Source organism: Cryptomeria japonica, chromosome 2, assembly GCF_030272615.1.
Source record: "Cryptomeria japonica chromosome 2, Sugi_1.0, whole genome shotgun sequence".
In the NCBI taxonomy this organism is placed as follows: Eukaryota; Viridiplantae; Streptophyta; class Pinopsida; order Cupressales; family Cupressaceae; genus Cryptomeria; species Cryptomeria japonica.
The window spans coordinates 542,224,527-542,248,884 of NC_081406.1; the positions used below are offsets into that span (position 1 = coordinate 542,224,527).

A 24,358-nucleotide genomic window follows, 5' to 3' on the forward strand; every position below is an offset into this window, starting at 1 on the left:
ATCTTTAACGGATATCATCAATTTACAGAACCTCTTGAGAAGGTTCCTTTGTTCTCTCTCAGATTTCTCTGTCGGTGTGAAAAGGGTTATTCTCTAATTAGTTTCCTTCTAGGACCTATTCACACCTAGTTCTTAAGTTGACTTAGGTCACTTTTAGGGTAGACATAGGATACTTATCTCTTTGTGTCTCATATCATATGATTGTGACACTCGTCTTAATCCTATGCTTTCCTAGGTCTCACCTTGCCTTTATAAGCAAGGCTTCTCTTGTACATCATGCATCTTGAGCATCTATTCTTCCTTCTTTGACAGCATTCATGATGGATGTACAGTCCTTTAGAACATCTGCTCTGAAACAGGTGAAAGCTGTCTGTCTAATTCTTTGTTCATCAGAAGTCTTACACTAAACCATTTGCCTTGTACTTGAACAGATAAATCTATTTTCTTATAGAACTGTTATTTCTGTTCTTGTCTGTTTCAAAATATTTTGTCTGTTTTCGTATTCAATATTTATCATCTATCAGCATTTAATGTGACTGCTGCAATCTTACTCCATACAGGAATAGTAAATGAAGACTGTTCCCTCATTAATCTTGTTTACGTTTCCTCTTTCTAAATTGATTCTCCTATAGAGATCCCAAACATTTGTGCTAATATCAAGTCTTCTTGCTTCTCAGATCAAACCCTAAACCCATACACCTATTGCTTTGCACTCTGATATCATATTTCTAGAATAAAACACAACTCTAGATTATATTCAGACAAAGGAGGGAAAAGTACGTGATATATTCCATACTTTTTTATTGGTACAATTGGTATTGATTCTGGTAATTTAACTTTGTAAGTTTGTGACTGGAATACAAACTACTCCAGGAACCACTCTTTAATGAAAATAAGTTTCTCACTTACCTAGTCACTTGATATCATTCATCAACATTACTTTATATTAACACATATTCTGACCATGGCAGATGATTTGTGAGTTGTATTAATTTTAGTATTTTATTGGCAAATCAAGAAGGGATATGTGAGGTGATGTTGTAAGTTAGGTTTTTTCCTGCTGTTTTTGTAAGTTTTTTTCGCCCCCTTTTGAATAGTAATTGATTTATCTATTGCTCCTGCTAGGACTAGAATTTGGCTATGGCATCCTTCACAGTTTACATGGTGAATCAAATCTCTCTACTCTAGGTCATTGAGATTTAGAGGGAATGACCTTATATTTTATATTTATTTGTTATCTCATCCAGAAATAATACCAGTAGCTGCATTCATTCACGCCGAGAAAGCTGTTTGTCATGCTCTGCTTCAGCTTAAGGAGCATGGGGAGGAAGCCAAAGAGGTTTGTTACATCTCACATTTATTAATATTATATGAAATTTTTTATGAACTGAGACTTTAGTACAGATGTATAAGTGTTTTTTCATTTATGTATTGTTTCCTTGTGTTTACTCAACATTTACTTTGTTGAATATCAAGATTTTGAAGGCAGCATTGGGAAGGAGCTCAGAAGATACACAAGTAAATCCAGATCTTGCAGATGTACGTGAATCAGTACTTCAGGTTTGTGCTTTTTGCTGGTTTTCATTACTTTTGTTTTTTTTCTCCCCACACATGGACATGTGAAATGCGTTTGAGGATTAATCACATCAGAGCATTGGTAAAGTTTCAGAAGGGTGAAAGAAAGAACCCATGGTCATAATTATAATAAATAGAAAGGAAGAAGGAAAGTAAATCTTGTCAGTAAACTAAAATAAGTTTCTAAGATTAAATAAGAAGTAAAAAGTAAGCAAGGAATCAGAAAGTACTGTTAACCATCTTTGTAATATTTGAAACTAAGATGAGATCCAGACGAACAAATTCTGACTCTTTTCATCCATTCTTAAGTTGCCTGTAGCTGTTTTAACTTTAAGTGAAATGATTCTGAAGTATGCAATTTCATGTTGTACATGCTTGTGTGATACACCAACGAAAAATAAGCAAATAAGGATCTCAACAAACACAGATGAAATGTCATCTAAAAAGAGAGCTTCTATTCTCATTTCAAGTTTAAATATCTATTTTTATTACTAATCAGTGAATTCAATTTAGCTATACCATTTTAGCAAGCACTTGGAGATGTTTTTGACTTCAAGAAGGCAAGTCTTCTACTCAACATCGAAATAGATTTTCCCTACTAGAATATTAGGCCTATGTTGAGACTGATATCAATAGTTGTAATGTCCTTAGCTACATTTTTATGTACAACACTTAGATCTGAAATAGCTACCAAAATAATTTGGCAATAGAATCGTAGAAACAGTAAGAACATGAAATGCCCAAAACACATAATGTAGATTTACACATAACACTGGCTGGGACTAGATATTTCTTTCAAATACATTTTTTCTGCAAATGATTAGAAGGATTTGCATCTACAACCATTACAATATCTTTGAAATATATTTAGAATGCTGAAATGCCCATAACAACGGAATCCTCTAAACTTGAAGTGTAGATGCAACCTCCATGTGAAGCTGCCCTTAGGAATCAAAAAGGATTTTGTCCTCTTAACTCTTAGAAACCAATGGGGTTTGGTCCGTTAATCTCTAGAACCTAAGTGTTTTCATCTTCATATTTATTAGGTGAACACAAGTGCTCAAATTAGAGTTGAGATTTAATGAAATGGCTGAAAGATGCAAATTTATGAAAGTGCACACCTTATATAGAGGTTGAAGGCCTAACATGGGCCCACACATGTTAAATAGGCATTTGAAAGTTTTCCAACATTTTATCACATTTAAACTGAGGCCATTAATGGCATCCTTGGTTGGCCATGATGATAGGTGAAACCCTTTGTTTGAATGGTGAGGGTCTGAGAAAAGGCATGCTTGAAGGCAAGGGGAAAAACATACTTGAAAGTTGCAATGGAAAAAGGGATTGAGGAATAGGAGTCGAGATGCTACTTTGTTGTATTTCCATTTAGTTTGCCAACATTATGTTCTTTCAAGATCCAGAGTTTGGGGTTTAGTGAATGGGATTCAAGGATGTCAGAACGCAAGGGGATGCAAAGGTTGATAGGGCCGGATGGACAAAGTGGTGGGACAATTGGGATCAAGTTTTAGAGATACTTGATGCTATAGGGTGTGGGGATTGGGCTTCCAAGTTTACCATTTATTTTACTTTTGCATTTACTAAAATCTTTACAGAAGTATAAATGTTGTCCTTGTAAAAATTTGTGGTGGGAATATTTTGGCACCACAACATTGAATCTGTAAAAACTTTGTCATCCACATTTTATCTCAGTCCTATAGTGCTTTTGGTTGTGAGCACAAGTGTTTTCTTTAGAGCATACACATAGACAATTGCGATTGGTTTACTCAAAGGCACACAAATGACCTTGTCTTTGTGTGTTACAACCTTTAGTTACATGAAAAAAAGTTAAGAGGGGTAGGATATATATCATGCACTTGACCACGATGACATTGATTCATATTTGGATTAGGTTGTTGAGTATGAAGATCCATTGCTTATTATTGATGAGATGGCTGATTTGGAAAGGGATTGAGTTGAATGGCAAGTAGATGTGACAGCATACGAGTAGGTAGAAGGCAAGGTTGGCAAGTCACTAAGGGTTGGTTCATCACATACATAACTTGATCCTATTTGTAAGGCTCCTTTTGGCTCTTGTTGAGGATGCTTTAGCTAGACCATCTAGTTTGTTGATACCCACACATTGGCAATAAACTTTTCGAAGCTTTAGTTGTAGGAGAAATTTATGATTTGTAATTTTTATTGATATTGAAACTTGAAGTTCACGTGTTTTGAAAATTTGAACTTGTTTTTTGGTCTATGATGTGTATTGAACTTTGAATTTGATTGATATATGAAGAAAATTAGCACTATGCTCCATAGTTCAATGGATGTGAGAAAATCAGTAATATTTTCCGTAAATTCAATAATATGTATGTTTTTTAAACGTTTGATAGATTTGCTAAGTTATTGTAGAGGTTTCCCTTGAGTTTCTGTTGAGTGGTGAGTTTTTTAACTGAGTAACTGCCAAGCCCATTTTCCAACTATGGTTTAACCCTAAGTTATCGGATTTGTGGCCCAATCTGTTAGATTCAGGTCTAGTTTGAATCAGATCCAAGATTTGGTTTGGTGTAGTAGGAATTTGTAGATATTATTAATAATTATTATAATATTATTTCATATATTAATATGTAAATACTAATATTTCAATATATTATTATGTAATGTCCCCAATTTGAGCAGAATTGGTATGTGAGCTTTTAATTCAAGTCTTGAGTTCCCGTTGGTTGACTGGTAAGGGAATGGGGACTCCAAAGTTCTTGGAGGATGTAGGTTTGATATTTTAGCATTTCTATTTATGCCAATGAGCTCAGTTGGTAGTATGGACTTTCAAAAGTGTTTTCTATCTCTTGGGATGTTCTCCAAACTTTTTCGAGAGTACGCCCATAGAAGTTTCCGAGTTGGCTCCCATCATCATCCCACTGCTTAGTTTCTTCAATGTGTGGTTAGAATTGTATTTCAATGTTGTTGCAGTGCTTTTTGCCGCTTGGGTTACATATTTTAATTATTCACTTAAGTTTCTAATGTTTATTATTAAATTGATGACTTAAGTGTAATAACCTTTTCAAAAAGGTGTTTATGTCCCTCAAAGTGGATGCCTAGGAGAAATAAAGGGCCTTTACACATGAAAAAGTTTATTAATCTTTTAATAGGTCTTTTTGGTGAAAAAAGTGAATTGTTTTATAGTTTCAAACTGGGTATTTTTCCCTCCTAAAGCTATATAAAGAGGTTGAGGGGAATCATTTGGGGATAAGCTATTTCTTGATATTGTTATGCTGTTGGATTGAACTTGGCAGTTCTTCCACAATCCTTAGAGGATGAGCAGAAATCAAGGACCTCTTCCCTTACACGTTTCACTTCAGTCCACATTCACATGTTTTGACTTGCCTTTTATCCCAATCGGGTCCTAGAAAGGCGTGGATTTCATGAGTCGTTGATTTTTGCAAGTGGAGGACAAATTTGATGCTATCCACCCTCAAGTCGTGGATTTAAGAGGGCTGTGGATTATTGTGAGTCATGGACAAACTTGATAATGCCACCTCCAAGTCGTGGATTCTAGCAACTCATGGACAAGCTCAATCACTTTCACCTCAAGTTGTCTTCGTTATTACTTGCTCAAGTTGATCATCTAAGACTTATGCTTGCAAACTTGAAAGATTCTAAGGATGAATTCATTTAGTGCCACCTTCGCTCCATAAGTCTTTCAAATCCTTAGAATCTTTCGAGTTTGCAAGCATGTCTTAGACGATCAACTTGAGCAAGTAGGAACAAAGGCAACTTGAGGTGGAAGTGATTGAACTTGTCCATGAGTTGCTAGAATCCACGACCTTGCTAAATCCATGATTTGGAGGTGGCATTATCAAGTTTGTCCATGACTCACAAAAATCCACGACCCTCTTAAATCCATGACTTGAGGGTGGATAGCATCAAGTTTGTCCCCTGCTTGCAAAAATCCATGACTCATGAAATCACGCCTTTCTAGGACCTAATTGGGGTAGAAGGCAAGTCAAAACATGTGAATGTGGACTGAAGTGAAACGTGTAAGGGAATAGGTCCTCACCTAAACTTGAAACGTGTGGCAAGATACAAGATAGGTCCTGGTCGAATTAAAATAAGTCCTCACAAAACTTGTGATGTAGACCTAAAGGTGGCATATGGACTTAAGCATCAACTGTGTGGACTCAAGCATGAAGGTGGTCCTAAATCAGATGTGTAGACAGGATTAAAGCATAATGAAGATGACCTACATTGAAAGAGCAAATATATGAAGGTGAACCTAAGTCATAAGTTGTGGGCTCAATTTGAAGTGTGTGGAATCATAAAGCAAGTGTATGAATCAAGCCTGGACCTAAATGAAACGTGTGAAAACTCAAAGTGAATACCAGCAAGGAAGCAATTCAAATCAGAATCAAATCAATGAGAATCAGTCATAAAAGAAGATAAATCAGACCTGGAACAGTGGTCCTAAATCAGATGTGTAGACAAGATTAAAGCATAATGAAGATGACCTACATTGAAAGAGCAAATATATGAAGGTGGACCTAAGTCATAAGGTGTGCGCTGAATTTGAAGTGTGTGGAATCATAAAGCAAGCGTATGAATCAAGCCTAAACCTAAATGAAACGTGTGAAGAATCAAAGTGAAACATAAAATAAGGGAAATTCAAGATCAAAACGTGGGAAATCAATACAAATAAGGCTGACCTCCTTGATAAATAATTGCAACTCATATAAATGCACTGTGAGAGAGACATTCAATCTCTATTCATTGAGAGGACATCCTGATTTGAAGTGAATTACACCAGCAGGTTGATCAACATCCAGGGGTTTCACATCAAGATAAGAAGCGAGCTATAAAGGAAAGCAAGTTGTTTGGCAATACAAACAATAGCAACAGAAGTCAGAGCAATGATGAAGTGAATACCAGCAAGGAAGCAATTCAAATCAGAATCAAATCAAGGAGAACCAGACATAAAAGAAGATAAATCAGACCTGGAACAGTGTTTTATCTGATATTGAGGGTGATTTTTATCAAGTTTTAAGGTGATTTGTGGCAACCTGAGATGAGTTCCATCATAACCAATCTGATAACAAGCTAAATCGGACTTAAGATACCAGTTAACATTCACTTTTATGGAAGCAGGGATAAATTTATGTGTTTGTAATCCATTCACAATCATAATTAGGTGTTTTCTCTGTCTATCAGGTCTGATGCAAAAGCCAATGCATGGAATGGTGGTGGAAGCAAGTGAAAGAGTCAAGCAATGCATAGGGATGATAACCAGCAAGGCAGAGGAGGAACATCTAGAGATAACTTCATCAGCAAACAGCAGATTGCAAGGATAGAAGCACATGATGATTGAATGGTGGTGAATAAGGGCATCTCAGCAGCTTGCGGAGGTCAAGGTTCAAGGAAGGATATCAGCGTAGTCAATGAAGAGGTGCAACTCATGATAGGATGCAAGACTCTGTAGGTATGTTTGCCGTTGCGCCAAAAGTTCGAGCTATCAACGCCCACTACAAATGCCAGACTTACCCAGATCCACGGGAGGCGGTTAAGCCATGTCGCGAACCCTGAAGGAGGTGCTGACCACCAAGTCAACAATCTCCCCCTCAACACTGACTGAGGGTTCCGCACCAACGAAATGAAGGAGACCTCCCGGGATTCGAACCCGTGACCCAAGTCTTTGATACCAATTGTAGGTATGTTTGTTGTTGCGCCAAAAGATCGAGCTATCAACACCCGCTACAAACGCTAGACTTACCCAGATCCACGAGATGTGTTAAGCCATGTCGCGAACCCCAAAGGAGGTGCTGACCACCAAGTCAACAGACTCAGCAAGATGATCAAGTGGTTAAGATTCACCAGCATAGAGAATGAGGATCAGCTCCAAGATGACAATAGGTGCAAGTGAAATGCAAGAAGGAAGGAACTCAAGGACTACAAGTATGAGACATTGATCAAGGATCAAGCATTTTGTGAAACTCGGAATAAAAAAATTCCAATGAGGATGGATGAACAAGATAAAATGAAGATGATGCAATTTGGGAATATCTCCCACCATCATCTCATTCATCAAGGAGCAATTGGAAATGTTGAGTGTCAAGAGATATTGCTCAACCTTACTTGTTGAGTTACAAGGAGTAAGTTGAAGTGGCGACAACTCACCTTCATTCATCAATCAAGGTCAACACATCCAGATACATTGAACCTAATGCATCCAAGAGTGGAGCAAGTGACACATGTCACTTCATCAAATATTGTTTATCTTACCTAAACTCGATTCCGATTGGTTAGAATTCAATGTTGGACATGTGCCCTAAAATGTAATTTTATCATTCATAAAGCATTAAATGTAATGCAAAGTTCGTTGTAAGTAACCTAATTAGGGTTTTCTCATGTAATCTTGGCCATTGATTTGGATTTGATCTTGGCCATTCATTTGTAAAGGGAAGTCTATATAAGGCTTGCTGTCATTTGTAATGGTTAATAAATAACAGTAGATCAATAATGGTAGATCAATAGACACTAGGTAGCTAGAGGTAGACTAGGAGGAGAAGGCAGAAATTGTTGCCAAGGCATGTAAATAAACATACTTTTCATTGAATTTATGGTTGATAATGGTGTTTCTTCTACACATCCTCAAAATTAGATAAAATTCTTTGATCATGGTAGATGCTTATGAAAATATTGTGATGAATTCCTTGGTTCATACTTTTTGTGGTTTGCTGATTGTAAGTCACAATGCAAAGTCAGCCTGAACCTCATTATTATGCTAAGTTCGATTGTGGATACTTGTTCAAGTTGCTCCTACATTGGGTATTTGAGTGATGTATTTGTAGTGTGAAAATCTTCCATTTCCTTAGAAGATTGCATTAGTCTTGTGTATTTGTTGTCATCATGGTGAAGCAAGGCTTGATTTGAGGGAGTTTGTCTATCTAAGTAACATTCATCGTCATCATTGATCTTAGGAGTAGTGTAGTCTCTCTAATCCCTTTTCCTTTTTATCTTTATTTTTCAATTACCATGCATTTTGGATGCAATGGAGAGTTGATTTTCAAAGATAGATATGTTGATTCTATGGAGATAAAGATATGTTAATTCTTTGGTTAAGATGAAGTTCTTGAGACATCCAAATGAGGAGGTGATACTTGCAGTTATTTTCTGTGTTGATGAAATTATGAGAATAATAGCTCCTCAGGTTCCTTATGACAACAATATTATGAAAGAGGTATTTCAACTGATTATGGAAAGTTATTGAAGTTTGAGTGATACAATGAATCCGTCTTTTGCTAAGAGGGTAAATTTTTTTGGAAATGATTGCAAAACTCAGATCTTGTGTTATTTTGTTAGATCTTGATTGTGAGGATCTTATTCTCGAAATGTTTAACCATTTCTTGGCAACATTTAATTATAAAGCGACTTATATTGGCCCAAAAGTGAATTAAAAATTAAAAGGGGTCTCAAAAGTTTGGAAAAAGGAGATGTAAAAATCAAATTCAAAGAGAAAAAAAAATCTTTTGGGTGATTCCATTTTTTTGTGAGTTTGGACAATTTGTTTAGCTGAGATCTCTAGGATGAAAACCCTAAGCTTAATTGGCTTCAGAGAAGAAATTCTATTTGACACATTTAGCGGTGGATTTAGATAGGATTCACAATCGTGTTGAAAGCTGGTGGAGTATGAGATTGAATCAAAGTGATTTATCTTTCTAGGTTTGTAGAGTTGACAGTTTACAAATTTATAGAAGTTTAGCAAACAAATAATAAATTTGTAAGAACTTGATTTAAATTTGTTGGTTGCTAGATTTATGCATTTCTATGCTTGAAGATAAGGTTGCCATGGAATGATATCAAAGATTAATTTGAAGGTGGAAGTTTGTTGTGTATGAAGCCAGCCGCTTTGGAAGAACAACAATTGCATGGGAATGAATAGAAGATTTTTTTTATTTAAAATATGTATCATCCAAATAGAAAGAGCATGGAATAATACTATGGTCGAGTTTATTTTTTATCGCCTTTGATGGAAAGAGAATGCAGTTTGTGGAAGCAAGGAGACGTGAGGCACTACATAATAGGCCACAACTTTGAAGCTTCACACAATTTACAGTGGTCTTGCCATCTCCAGAGATTTGGGGTATGCCAAGGAGGATGTGTAGGTATATTGAAACAGGTGATGTGGAGTTTGGGAACAGGCTTTTGAACCCTACCAACAACAACTCTGAGTATAGATAAATACACATCAAGCGAAGGAGGATGTGAGTTAAACAAAAAAAGAGAGAAATTAAACTATTGGAAGTTGCAATCCTTGCTAGTTGTTGGCTTAGTGCAGATTTCTAAGGCAGTATCAATAACTTTTTATCAATCATATTGTTGCTTATAGTGACCTTTAAAAATCGTAGTGGATACTGTTGTGCAAGTTGCACACACGCCCTTGTTTTAGGGAACCCCCATCTTTTTGTCTACCCAAGTGAGAGAGGGAGGGCCATAGGAAAGTTCAGATCTTTCGTGCGTCATTCGTTTTCTGTGTAATCCCGTGAAACCTTGAATTGCTAACTTAGGCAGGTAGGGCGTTTGGAATTAAAGCCCTAAAATCAGGAAATTCTCCAATACAAAAACCAAATTCGCGTGTTGAAGCTTGAAAGTTTGATATTTTATCAGAAGGGAAGGGCGTTTAGGGTAAAAGGTAAGTTGTGTATTCCAAATCGCGCCAAATCGCGCAGAATCTCTCAAAGTGCCGAAGTAACATGGGTCGGGCATTCAAAACATCTAAGTTTAAGGTCGCCCATTCCAAGCTGAAAATCTGAATTTGTAGAGTAGAAAGAAAAACCAAAGTTCACGCATAATGACCATAAAAGCCGAAAAACTAAGGAAAGTGTAAAATCCCACAAAACTACCTCATTGACCCAAAAATGAAAAGCAAGCTTCAAAATCACGCAATATCGGCTTATAAGCCGAAAATAATGAAGAGTTTAAATCGCCCAAACCTCCCTCATAGGCTGAAAAGGTTAAATACGCACAATCTACTTCATTTAGCCGAAAATGATGAACTAAAGTTGCACATTTTAGTCAATTTGGCTGAATATGAGACCAATCTCCAAATTCACGCACTAAGGCTTTGTAAGCCGAAGGTGACCAAAGACATTAACGTCGCGCCATAGCCCAATTCAACCGAAAATCTCCAAATTCGCGTAAAGTTACTTCCTAGGCCGAAAAAGTAGGAAGACAAAATCGCAAATTTTTCTCCATTTGGCCGAATTTCATGACAAAGACATAGGGGACTTTTAAAGTTAAAACTAAAGTCGCGTGATTCGGCCTTTAAGGTCGAAAAAAACTCTCAAATCGGCTTCTAAGGCCGAAAAACGTAAAAGCTCCCAAATCGGCTTAAAATGCCGAAGTTTGCAAACTCAAAGAAAAATCACACAAAACCCCCCGAAAATCGCGAGTCATCCAAATAGGCCGAAAATTCTCACGAGCCGAAAATACCGAAATAACCATCGCATAATACAAAGTCAGGTCAAAGCCAAAATAATAAAAAAATGCCAAGGGTAATATTAAAATCGAATCACAACGAAAAGTTGGCAATTTTATACGTTTTGCAAGAAGAAAGGCAAAATCGCACAAAATACATCACGGACCAACTTTCATGTTAAGAGACAAAGGGCATTCAAAACAAAATTTTGGCCTTTAATTGTATTTTGGGGGAAAGGAAACAAAGTTCACTCATTCCAAGTTAATGGCCGAATTTCACTGATAAAGAGGAGGCGTTTGAACTACAGAGCCCGACATTACGTAAATAGATTTAAATCTGTTAAATTAATTTATTTAATTTTTCAAAATGATTAATCCAAAGTGGAATTCATTGTTTACAGGACGACATCAGGAAGAGCTAGAGCATCAACCTGAAGCGCAAATTGGAGACACGATCACGAGCGACGCTAGGAAGCAAGATTGAAGAGCGTGTTGTAGAGGATCAAAACCAAGCATGGGGAAGTCCACCCAGCAATGTCGAAGACAAAGATCACTTCGAATGCTACAAAATATGCATTCTTAGAAGGATACACAGCTGGATTTAACTCCAGAAATTCAGTTTCTGAAAATTGAACTTGTTTAATGTAAACAACTGCCTGTGGGCCCTACCTAATGTATTCAAAACAAAGGGACACAAACCAGTTATGTCCAACTACCTGATTGACCAGATTAAAGCCAAACAGTTGTAGGTAGTTGAGAATATGGTTGGGGGGATAATTGAGAATTGAGTAGGCATGGGTTAAAGTTGCCAGGCTTCTAGAAGGCAGATCAGGGCCCTTGGATGCAGTCAATCCTGACCCTCGATTCAAATTGTAAAATCTATAAAAGGCAGGAGGCCTTTCTCTTGTAAAGGGTTAGATTTTTTTAGGGTTAGATTGTTAGATTCTAGTTAGATTTTAGTAGTTAGGAATAGAGTAGAACTGCTGCAGAAATTGTTGTAATGACAGCCAAAATCAATATATGAACATTGAAGTATGGCGTTTGTTATCTTGGTTTTCTTCTGTTTGCATGGTTTCCTTCAGTAGGTTTAGATAGATCCTTTTTGGTGTGTAGGTATTTGATGGATTTGGGTTCATACCATTGGGGACATGTTGATTGTGTATCCTTGTGTACGGTTAGTTTGAGCCATAAAAATTGTGTTTAGTTCAATTGCAAGTGTCTGTTTGAGCTGCACCAGAATTGGGTGCTTAGGCATGCACCCGCAGTCTCAAAATCTTCTAAGTCCCCTTGAAGATTGCACCGTTCTTGTGAAGTTGTGAGTTATCCTGGCCAAGCAGGAATTGGTTATGTTGGATCTGTCTACTCGCACACGAGCCTTGTTAATTTAGGTCTCTTAACCCTTCTCTTTTGCTTTTATTTCGCAGTTTGAGAATCGCAGCAGACCAGCTTGTTGCAAAACGTAAGGCCCCTTGTGCTCCCAGTAAAAGACATCAACCATTGAGTTATCCCGCAGTCATCAACCGTTGAGTTATCCCGTAGTCAAGAACTGACATTTGTGTTGCCGGGAATAATCATTATGTTATGTTGTTATATTATGTTTATGTTGTCGTCGGTAATAATGAGTTATGGCGGTCAGTTAGTTAGCCGACGGGTAGGTAGTTGGAGTCGCGACGGTTGTGTCGTACCCCTTCGGGTATTATATATTGTGTACCTTTTCTTTGAAGTAGGATCAGGATAGTCGTGTCAAATGTAATGTTATAAGCACTTGATGTACATGGACTGTTGAATTAACATAGAGACTGGTTATTTAATGTATTTCCATTATGTTCTGTGCATTTACTTTCTGCATTTAACCGTTTACCCGAGAGGGCAAACATTTGGCACCACTGCCTAGATGTACTCGGGAACGGAAGACACGGATGGCGCACAGACACAATGGGCCTACCCGTTGGTGAAATAAACCCAAAGGCCGACGACGCCCGAACAAAACTTTACACAGGAGAAGACACAGCAACGTGAGAATTTTCAATTTTGCTCCAGGTAGCCATTCAGACCTACGTCCGACGAGAGGGGGAAGAGGCAGAAATCCCACCAAGTGCCGTGTGGATAGCGCTGGAGGTTAGCCCGACAATAAACCGGTTGATGAACCACCTCCCCCGGTTGCTTGCACAGGCATTGTTGGCACAACAGGCCCGCCTGGAGGAGATTCCCCAGGAAGAGCGACGACAACAAATCCTGCAACGCTACGAAGAGAACAACCGACGAGAAACGGAATGAGATGGCGCCAGGCCAGGAGGAAATTGAACCTTGTAATAATCCCGACACACTGCTGATATAAATTGTGGCCGAAAGGCAAAACAAAAATAAAAATAATAAAAGTTTTTTTGTGTACATGGCGTGTGTTTGCTGTGTATGGAAGTGACTTATGCCCAATAGACTAAATAAGGACAAAAATAAAAAGATATAGAGTGACGAATGGGAAGTGGCACAAACCACGTTGAATCTCAGTCAGCAGATAGAACGAAGGCGTAGGCTAAGGCAGCTTGCCGAGGGAGGACCAGCCGAGGGGTTGCCCGAAGGGAACCCAGGAGGTGTCACGGAGGTTGTGGAGGCAGAGATAGACGGAGAGAACTACACTGTCTACACTGTTGTAGGGCTGCCAGAAGGAGTCACGGAGGGTGCCGAAGGAGAACTCTACAGTTCACCAGAATACCACCGTATGGTAAGAAGCCGCGAAGAGTTGGTGGAACAAACAAGGCGAAGTCTAAACCTGATCGACGCTACCAGAGACTTGCTAAAGAATTTGTCCATTTCAGAGGACAACCGGAGGGAGACAACGGAAGGTGACGGTACGACCGAAGGTGCCGAGGGAGCACAAGGGTACCATACGGGAGGCAATTTGTTTGGTTCGGTGTCAGCAACTTTTTCCGGAGGACCCACGAGTGGAGGTTCAGTTGCAGGAGGCGGAGGATCGCCAGGTACAAGCACACAAGGAATTAGAGGAGCGAGACCCAGCGGTGGGATGGCGAGTAAACAAAAATTGCCAAAGTTCACAGGGGAGGGCAAGGAAGACCCCTTACGACACTGCCGTACATGTGAAACCATTTGGTCCGCCAACGGAGTAACAGACCAGGATGACTGGGTACAGCAGTTCCCAGCCACGTTACGAGGAGTTGCCATAGATTGGTACTCCGATGTGGACAAGCAAAAAGTGGCCACGTGGGCCAATCTACAGAAGGAATTCACGGGGGAGTTTCGGTTGCTCTGGGATGACAATGAAATTGTAACGGAGATATACAGTACCAAACAAGGTACCAGGGAGACAGTACGGGCATACAGTCGGAGGCTGAAAGAACTCTTGGGTAAAATGGAAAGCCAACCCGCAGATGGATTGAAGAAACGATGGTTCGTTGAAGGGTTGAAATCCTCCCTACGGAGGAAGATGAAAATTGTACCCCCGACGTCATATGACGATGCTTATAATAGGGTGATGGACCTGGAGAGCGAACACAAAACATCAAAGAAGAAGAAAAGTAATAAATCCTCATCCGAGGACGATGACTCTTCACAGGAAAGCAGCAGCGACGACAAGGCTGGCAAACGGGTGCAAGCGCTCCAGAAAGACATGGAGCGAATGAGAAAGGAATTCAAAATAATGAGAAGCACTGGTCGGAACGAAGGGGACATATGGTGCACTGAGTGCAAAGAAGAAGGGCACACAAAGGGTACTTGCGAAAAGAAGGCATTCTGCGAGATTTGCCAAGTGATGGGACACTCCACCAAGGAGTGCCCATACAACATGAAAACCCGAGGAACGCAAATGAACCAGGTGTTGTTCACGGAGCAGGCCACAACATCCGCACCAGCGGGTACCGGCCAACATACTAACACAATGGCATCATCTGGAGGATACCGGGACAACAGACGCGGCGGCGGAAGGAATAGCAACAATAACAATAACGGAAGCCGTATCCAGTATGACGCCAAGGGCCGGCCAATTATCCAATGTAGGGCCTGTAATCAGTGGGAGCACTTCGCCCGTGATTGCATGAAGGAAGCCACCCCTTAGCACCTCTGCCGTTGGTGTGGGCCAGGCGACCATGAGGACGCAAATTGCCCGCAGGCAGGGGTTAATCTCCTCAACATTGAGAAGGCTGAGAAGACTGGTGAGAAAGAAGTACTGGCGATCACCCGCGCCCAGACGAAAAAAGCCACTTATCCCGACCTCCGTACGGAGAAGGAGAGATTACGGGAGGCAAAGGCCAATATTGAATGTGAGATGACGACCGAACGACGGGACAACGAGGTGGCGAGTACATCATCCCGTACGGAAGCGGAAAATAACATCATTGGGCAAATCTTGCAGATAGAGGTGCCGATAAAGGTAAAAGACCTTCTAGACTCTATGCCACAATTGAGGACTGCCATCCTCACCAATGTGCAAAGCACCGCATCGTCGAGTGCACCACAGGTATGGGTTCCCGCCACCGCATCGTCGAGTGCACCACAGGTACGAGTTCTCGCCGCTGCATCGTCGAGTGCACCACAGGTAGGGGTTCTCGCCACCGCTTTGAAGAGTACACCATAGGTGGAGGTTTCCATTAGCCCTTCGACTGACCCGATGTTACTAGCCTTGAGCAGTGGTAGACACCCAGCTGTGGTAGAAATGGGTATTCGTGGGACCATTCTGAAGGACACCATTGTGGACGGGGGATCTGGGGTGAATGTACTACCAGAAGAAACATGGAAGCGGCTGGGGAAGCCCACCCTATGGCCACCCACATTCAACCTGGTGGGAGCGGACCAACACGGCATTAAGCCACTTGGCCTGTTGATGGCCCAGCAAGTGACAATTGGTATGCAACCATTCTTGTTAGATTTCGTGGTTATTCCCTCGAAGAAGAAAGGCTATGATGCCATCCTGGGGAGAGTGTGGTTGATCAATGCGAGGGTAAACCACAACTGGAAGAAAAATACACTTTCCATGGAGAAGGGAGGGCGGAACCGTTTACCCGAGAGGGCAAACAATTTGGAACCTTGAGGTTGTCCCCCTTGATCAACTAAAACAGCATTAGGGATTCCTTATACAAGAGAGGATAGGATACTCAGCTAGAACATTCTATTCTGCGTTGGCCGGAGAGAGTTGTAGCAAAACGATTTTAGCCATGTCAACAGATACCAAAGGTTAGAATTATCTCCCATTAATAATTGTATAAGGAAATTTTACTTTTAGTTCTTGAAACTATTGAATGCTGCAATCTATTGTTTCAGTCATATAAAAATCTAAATTTTTTGCTACATTTTTACTTAAGAAAGGTTCTTGTTAATTAAGTTATTTCAATCACAAGTTTTGTCAAATACTCTCAATTTCATCAAGAAATCTGAACTTCAATTCCAGCAGTTTCCCAAACATCTATACAAAACAAAGAAAGTTTTTAGTCTGGGCCATTACAGTGCTATCAGAGCCACATTTCTTGCTAGCTTGTGGGGGAATTAAACAACTTCATGTCAGCAAATAATTCTTGTGCAAACAGGTGAATGCTTCAGCAGGTATTATTTGAGAATAAGACCTCTAAATCATCTAGGAAACATAGGAGGAGTTCCTACTGATTTTCTAGTTTAGGGACAAGTTGGAGAAGTCATGGCAAAGAAACAAGATTCTCTTGAAGGTAACAACATGTAACAGATTTTGAATGATTTGGCTAGAGGGTAGTAGTAGATGACTCAATTGCTAACACGCATGATGCAAAATATGAACATGAAAAGAATTGAGTAGAAGAATATTGTAATCATGGGGAGGTTAGTGACATTGGAAATAATTGAAACAACAAATTTCCCAATGCTAGAGCAGCTAGTGGTGTGTCTTTAAGACCATTAATGTTTTGGATGAACAATAGTTTGGTAATGAGAGACAAAATAATGAAAACAAAGGTTTTGTGGATTATTTGCATGAATACCAATTTTTGGGGAATGAGTTTCACTCTACCATGTCATTGGCTGACTTTTCCTGACTGAAGATGAGAAATAGACCTAGAAGAGAAAGAGGCTTACAAATCAATCTTATGATTGAGAATTAAGCAATTGAATATGCTACTCTTCATTTGGATGGAGAGGCTTCCAAATGGTGGCACCACAGGACAGTCACCTTGGATCGTGATCTCATTCATTCCTATACTAATTTCACTAAGAGGTTGATGGATAGATTTGATAAAATTAAAAATGATCCAGAGCTATATTTTAAGGAGTTGGCACAACTGAAGCAAAGTTGTTCAATGGACAACTATGTATCAAAATTTCAAAGATATCAGTGATCATTGTCGATGTCTTAAAAATAAGGCTTATTCTTTTTATTGAAGGATTGGTAGAACCTCTTCATGGATGGGTGAAAGCTTTTGATCCTCTTACACTATAGGATGCTATCAAGAGAGCGAGGAATGTGGAATTCTTTGTAAGTAAAAGTAAATTCCATCGTAAGACATTCCCACCCAAGAAAGATAAAAAGCCCTTTCAAAAGGAGTGGCCTAAGAAAACAAGTATGTTAGATGAGGCAAAATATGAGAGCTATGTAGAATTTTTTTTATGTTTTTCATGGAAAGAGACTTTGGAGCTAGGGCACAACTGCTTAGGTAAAGTGCACTATGTTGAGGTTGTTTTAGATGGTGGAGAGAAAGGGGAGGACTTAGGAAGTGAATAGGAGGAAAGAGCTAATCTAAAGGAACAATTTTGTGGAGGAACTTCAAGAGGAACAACCGTTGTTACTTTATCAAGTATACCCAGATATCACTCATTCAGAGATAGGGGAGTTTTATGAGGACAATGAGTTATTGGTCTGATTGATAGTGGGGCAACTCACAATTTCGTTGATGAAGGTTTAGTGTCTAAGAGGGGCTTGGATGTTGAGGATTTGAATGTAGTGTCCCCATTTTTTTTGGCCAATCTTATGGAAAGAAAATAACTTAATTATTAATGTTTTGAACCTGAATATTTTGAAGTGACTTTGTTGAAATTGATAAGAAAAAAATAAATTGTATAAAGCAAAGTTCCCAGACTCGGACTCGGCAAGGCCGATTCGCTTCGTGACTCGGCTATGACTCGGCAAAATAAAAAAACCCTTGAAATTAAGAGATTTTTAACAATTTAAAACTTGTTTCATGCACCCATTATTGAATAAAGCCCAATTATAATGTGTGCTAGGTTGTTATGCCATGAAAGGCATGTTGGTAGAGTATCTACTGGTTTGGGGCTTCTGTTTAGTATCTTCTTTGGCCAAATTGAAATTTTGGGAGCACCAACATGAGACATCATGAACATCTTCACTTGGAAACTGTAAGGAGTGCATGTGTATGGTAGCATTAAATAGTGTGCTTGTTGAACTTAGGTTTTACCTTGGGACTATAGTTGACCTTGGTCTTTCTTGGACCTCTTAGTTTTTAGGCTATATATATGTTGGATGGAAGGGGGAATTGTGAGGCCAGAAGGGTTTGAAAATATGCTCCTCAGAGACATGTCCCTTGCCAAAAATAACCTTTTACCCCATGGGGGGATTTTTTGGGATGTGGGGACAGGTAGGAAATGTCCCCAACTCACCCCCTTTTTTCAAAATTTTAAGAAACATCCCTGTTGTGAGGTACTCACACATCGCCCCATTGCAAATGAAGACCCCCACTTTTTGCTTTCTAGGGTTAGCTCTTTTAGTTTTGTTGTTGGTCGTTTTAGTGTCTTAGCCTTTGCATTGAAGGGATTGAGTTTCTCAAAGGTCATCAAATCAGGTGGATCTCCTCAAGGTGGAGTGAAGAAGGTTAGGTCAGTTGAGTGATTAGGGGTTATTTAGATCATTCCTAGGGTTTTTGTGTACTATTTGGTCATGCTTCAAGTTGCTAAATCAAACCTTGGTTGAATGCATAGTGTCCTCCTAGGTCCCGTCCCTTACATCAAGGTCAGAGTGAACTTGCCTTAAAAGTCTGGAATGTCATCCTGATCCTGAAATGGCCTGAAATTTAATTGTCTGGAAATTTGAAGGATCCTCCAAAAACTAGATTTTGCATTATAACTCATGGAGGTCCGAAACCACTCTCAAACATCCTGACAATATATATGGAATATAACTTAAAGTATAAGAAAGAGAAAAGACATAAGGAAATGTCACTTATACTTAAATGTTATATTCCATATATGAATCCTGGCGGAGAGACTAACTTGTCAAACAAGTCAAAACATTGACCTGTTGTGGCCGAGTCTTGGAGCTTGGACTCGGCGAGTTTTGCCATAACTCACTTGACTCGCGAGTCAGGCGAGTTATGGTCAAAACTCGCCGAGTCCGAGTCCCGAGTCAACAAAACTAGCCGAGCTTGGCTCGACTCACCAACTCGGCGAACTCGCCTGGCTCACGACGAGTTTGGGAACTCCTGTATAGAGTCACTTTAAGGGAGTTAAAATGTTTTTTTAAAAAATTTTAGATGGTGATTCAATGATTTAAAATTTCAGAAAGTTCCTATTTGGGTTATAAAATGAGATGATGTGAAGGAAGGGATTCATTATGAGTTTTATAATTTTATTTTTTTGAGATTTGTCCTTGTGGCTAGATTTCTACTAATGGGATGAAAACCCCAATAGTTTCCTAACAAATGAAAATCTAGAAGGCAATGCAATTCCAACCAGGGATTGATGGTGTGCTAAAGGTTTGGGATTTGGGGATGAAAGCCCTCAAATTCCATTTGAGCGATTTCATCCAGGAGTCGTCATTGTATTGAAAGATGGTAATTGAAGGATTGGTTTTATTGAGGAATTTATCTTCTTGGAGACATTTTTTGGAAGAAAACAATTGAAGTTTTGTTAGCAAAAAATAATCTTTTGAGATTCATGGTTATGCTCGTGTATTATCATTGGCTAGGCGCCATACACATTGTTGATCGAAGCGAATATTATTGTTTCTTGGGCAAAAGTTCCCTATAGCAGGGCATGAATCTCCTAGTTGTTGGGCATAGAAGTTCAAGGCAGCTTTGGTGGATTGACATTACTAATACTGGCCACCATTAATAGAGAAAAGTTGGGTGTGAGAGTTCCTAGGGTAAGTTGTGGAATGTGATTGGTTGTGAGGATATGTCGATGTCATTTAGAACCTTCTAAAAGTCACAATGTCACAACACATTAAAAATGAAGGAGATTTGATGATAGGTCGGGGTCAAATTTGTGCCTAATTCTTCTCATGCCATCGTGGAAGCCCTTTCACTAGTAAATACCATTATTTTAAGCATGGGCTACTAGGAAGGAGCAACTATGAATCGCGATTTATATTGAAGGCTTTGGGATGGGATGAAAATCAAAATTTATGTCAATTTTATTCAACCATTATCTAGGTATCGAAATAAGTTTGCAAAAGATTTGAAATGATTGAGAGAGCATATGATTTTAGATTCCTCTACCATATACAAATCTGCATTACAAGAAGGGACACGATTTCAAATGGATTGGTGACATTTGGGGAGGATAAAACCACAAACAGAGAATTCGATTCCTTTTTTGGTTGAGGATTTCATCAGCAATATAACCTTACCTAGGTTAGAAGTTTATCTTACGCATGTCATAATATTGTATTCAAGCAAGTCTTTGTGTTATTGTACTGAATGAAAAATTATAGCAAATTCAATAATGAACAATTGTTTCCGCCTTGACATTTGATCTGATTTGTGTGAATGAGTTATTAGTTTTTATATGTTCAAACATGTACATTATCATTTAGTCCAACATGTATCCTCAAACAAACAAAAACAAATAAATTGAGTCTATTACAGAACAAACTGTTTGATGAAATGCCAATGCATTGAAAAATTGGGAAAAGAGCAAAATTTTGGTATAGAAATTGGGATAGGTCATTATATTTGAGTGATCCAATGTTATGGTTGCATAAGGTTTCGCCATGAGTTGCACGAAAAAAATATCTCAGATGAAGCTTGTTACCCTCCTCATTTTCCTCAGGCATTTTGTTCTCACATTATTAAAAAAATGAGTGTTTTATTTAGTCTGGGATTGTATAAGTCTTGGTTTTTGTTTTGTTGAAGTTTTTCTTGAACTGAACCTCTCACTTGAACCTCATCTAATTTCAAGGTTCAAGTTCAAGCGGAGTATGTTGTATCACGACCTTGTTTTTAAAAGAGTCAAAGGTCTTTGTAACAATTGTCATTGAACTTGAACTATTAAACCTTTTCAAAAAGTTCAAGGTTTGGGTTCAACGTTCAAAGTTCAAGGTTTGGGTTCAAAGTTCAAAGTTCAATTTCAGAGGTTCAAATTTAGAGTTCAAAGATTCATCAGATTAAACAGATGCAGGTTCAAAGTGTGTGAGTTCAAAATTCAGCGAGTTTAATAATCCAATAACACTGGCATGAGTTGTTCGATGTTTTACAAAAGTAGTATAACATGTTGGTTTACCAAACAAGCTGATAATGGTGATTTGTCTAAGGCTCGATGTATTTCGGAGGTGCTCCTGGAGCTGATTAATGTCAGTTTTAATAGCAGGGATGTTTTTAAAAATGATCATTGAGCTGAGAGTAAAAGTGTTTGGATGAGTTTCGAGATAGCGAAACTAACAAATACAAAGTCCAAACTTCATGTTACAAAGGAAGATTCGGCTTCTTAAAAGTTGAATTTAGTTATGAATCCATATGTTGATAACAGAGGATAGCAGCTGATAACGTTTTCAAAGAATTGTTTCAGCAACACAGTATTACAAACAATCTAAAGAGTTACAATCCTCATCTATTCTAAAGAGAGCTTTATCTTAAAATAGAGCTCATTCCTTCAAATGGCAGCTCAAAGTGGTGATCCATGTGTAAGTCTTGGCATGTATACTGTTTGTAGTTTTCAATGCAACCTGTAACCACGAATTTTCTGAGTCTTTTTTTTTAGACAGAAAAATCAGTCTCTGTGTGGGGGGAATAACTCTCAATTCAACCATTAGATCTTGATGAATTTTTGATCTGTTTTAGAAAACCTAGTTTTCTAAATTCTCACCGGTGTTATTTCCAAGATTATGTCTGGTTCGTAAGATATGGATAACATAGCACAATACTGTCAAACTCACAGTCATATTAATTTGGAGATACTTGAGTTTTTACTCATATAAACTCAAACACTAAGGAAAGTGGGCAAGTATTTTCACCTATAAGTGAAAAAGTATTCATTGAGGCTAGCAAGGGCAATTATGTATTAAAATATTTGAGCTTTATTTCCCTAAAGGTGAGACTTGTATTCACGTGAATGTTAAGTGAGAAGGAAATAAATAATCTTTTCAAGAATCAGTTATTGATAATTGAAAGTCTCTTAAAAAAAAAAGAGGCTATATATATGTAATGAAAGGAAAGAGCCTGGATCCTTTTCTTTTTCTGCTGTTAAAAATCAAGAGGGCAGCGTAGTTTTTTGGACTGCACAGTTTTATTTTACAGGGGTGTTGAGTCTGTGAGCACATATTTTGGCATTGATAAAATAAAGAAGATTTTTGCTGATCTGAGCATCTGTTAATATTTTCTTTTGATTACCATGAGCTTTGTTTCTCTTGTAATTACCTTTTATTGCCTTTTCTGTTACATCAAACTGTGTATATGCATTTGATTCTGAAATTTTGATTTCATAAATGACTTGTATACTGGAAAGAAATGTGCTGTTAGCTCTTTGCTTGGGCATTTTGACCCCCCTTGTCCTTTGAGGCATGAGAGAGACTTGATTAGAGTCCAGGGCATTTTTATTCTATTGGAAAAGGTATTTTCGTGGGTGTGGGTAAGTAAATTATGTTTTACTTATCTTTCACATCTACTTTCATGGTTATGGGTAGATGTTAGTTTGCCTTTATTGCTTTCTGGTTAAAAGCTTTTTTAGAAAACATACATTTTATCCAAAGAAGGGAGCTGTACCTTCATATGAAAATTCAGAGAGCACTTGCACTTACCATTGCAAGGGACTCAACTGTTGGTTCTTTTTTTTGTCTTTCAATTTGGGCATTTGTGAGTCATGTTTGAAAGGTATTTAAGAAGGGCAAATCTGTTAACCAACAAATTTTTGGCGATTTTGTTGGGGTTTTTCTTTTCCATGTTTTAAAGACATCTCCGTGTGAAAGGATATTGGCGATTCTGTTTATGCCTGGTTGAAGAATTCCAGTCTGAACTCATGGCTTTGGCTATAATATAGTCATGGGGAACTTATTTTGGTCCATTTGCTCTACCACAATATTCAACCCTGCCTAAAAGATCAAGTGAATGCTTTCCAAAGTTTGCTGGAGATAAGATTCAATATCTAGATGATCATATTAAAGCAGTTACTGTTGCCTGTGGAATTCTTGGAGTGCAAGAAGAAGATGTGTTTGTGAGATTGTTTGTTGAAAGCCTCACCGGAAATGTTGCAGAATGGTTTCAAAATTTAGAATATGGATGCATTACCAGCTGGAATGATTTAAAGGTAAAATTTCTTAAAAGATTCAAAACTGTGATTCATATGTATGATTTGTTGCTTAATTTCTTTCAAATACGAAAGAAAGAAGATGAGCCATTAGAAGTTTCATTGAAAGATTTAATCGGTGTGTTGGAAAGATTCCCCATGGGTCTCAACCAACTGGAAATAATCAATTGTGTATTTATTGCTGCATTACGTCTTCAGATTAAGTTTTTGTTGAAATGTAAGAAGGTGCAAAATCTAGAAAATGCGTAGAATGAAGCTATTGAGATAGAGGATGCTATGATTTTGAGTGGAATGAAATGCATGAGTAAATGTGCTGTGAAAGTTCCAGAATCTGAAATTTACTTTCATAATCAGAACTTTTACCCAAGAAGGAAGCCTTTGCAAAATAATCTTGTCATGAAAGAAGTGAAGCCAGTGTCATCTAATTCTTATTGTCAAAACTTGACAATTTTTAATGAAAAAGATTTTCGGGCATCTTCTGAGACTGAGAATGACACTTCTAATTTTGCAAGAATTTATTATTTCCATGCTAAAGGATTTGATTCTTCTGGAGATGCAGATGATCATGTCATTCAACCAAAAGAATTGACAGCTTGCCCAGCCACACCTGCTATTAAACAAACGTTTGATGACATGAATAATGAGGAATTAAGCAAAAGTTTTCTAGAAATTTTTCCCTCTTCTGATTTTTAATCTTTCACATTTAAAATTTTTGATGTAGTTTCAGCAAATGGTCATGCAAGCATAAAGGACCAACATGGGAAAGAAATAGATAGTTGTAGACAGCTGGAGGTTGCTATGCAAATGGATTATGATTCTTTTCAATTCACTTGTAGCTATAGCGAAGGACACTCGCAGACTGAGTGTTTGAGAAATT

General features: G+C 38.4%; 1 protein-coding gene across 2 annotated transcripts in view; it reads left to right on the forward strand.

Annotated features, from left to right (window-relative positions):
- The window catches only part of LOC131066784 (uncharacterized), a 262,967-nt gene that overhangs the window by 139,509 nt on the left and 99,100 nt on the right, over nt 1–24,358 (forward strand). For both annotated transcript variants that reach the window (XM_058001633.2, XM_058001632.2), the window contains exons 18-19: nt 1,248–1,339; nt 1,477–1,560. In XM_058001633.2, coding sequence (XP_057857616.1) covers nt 1,248–1,339; nt 1,477–1,560 — 176 coding nt within the window. The remainder of the gene's footprint in view (nt 1–1,247; nt 1,340–1,476; nt 1,561–24,358) is intronic.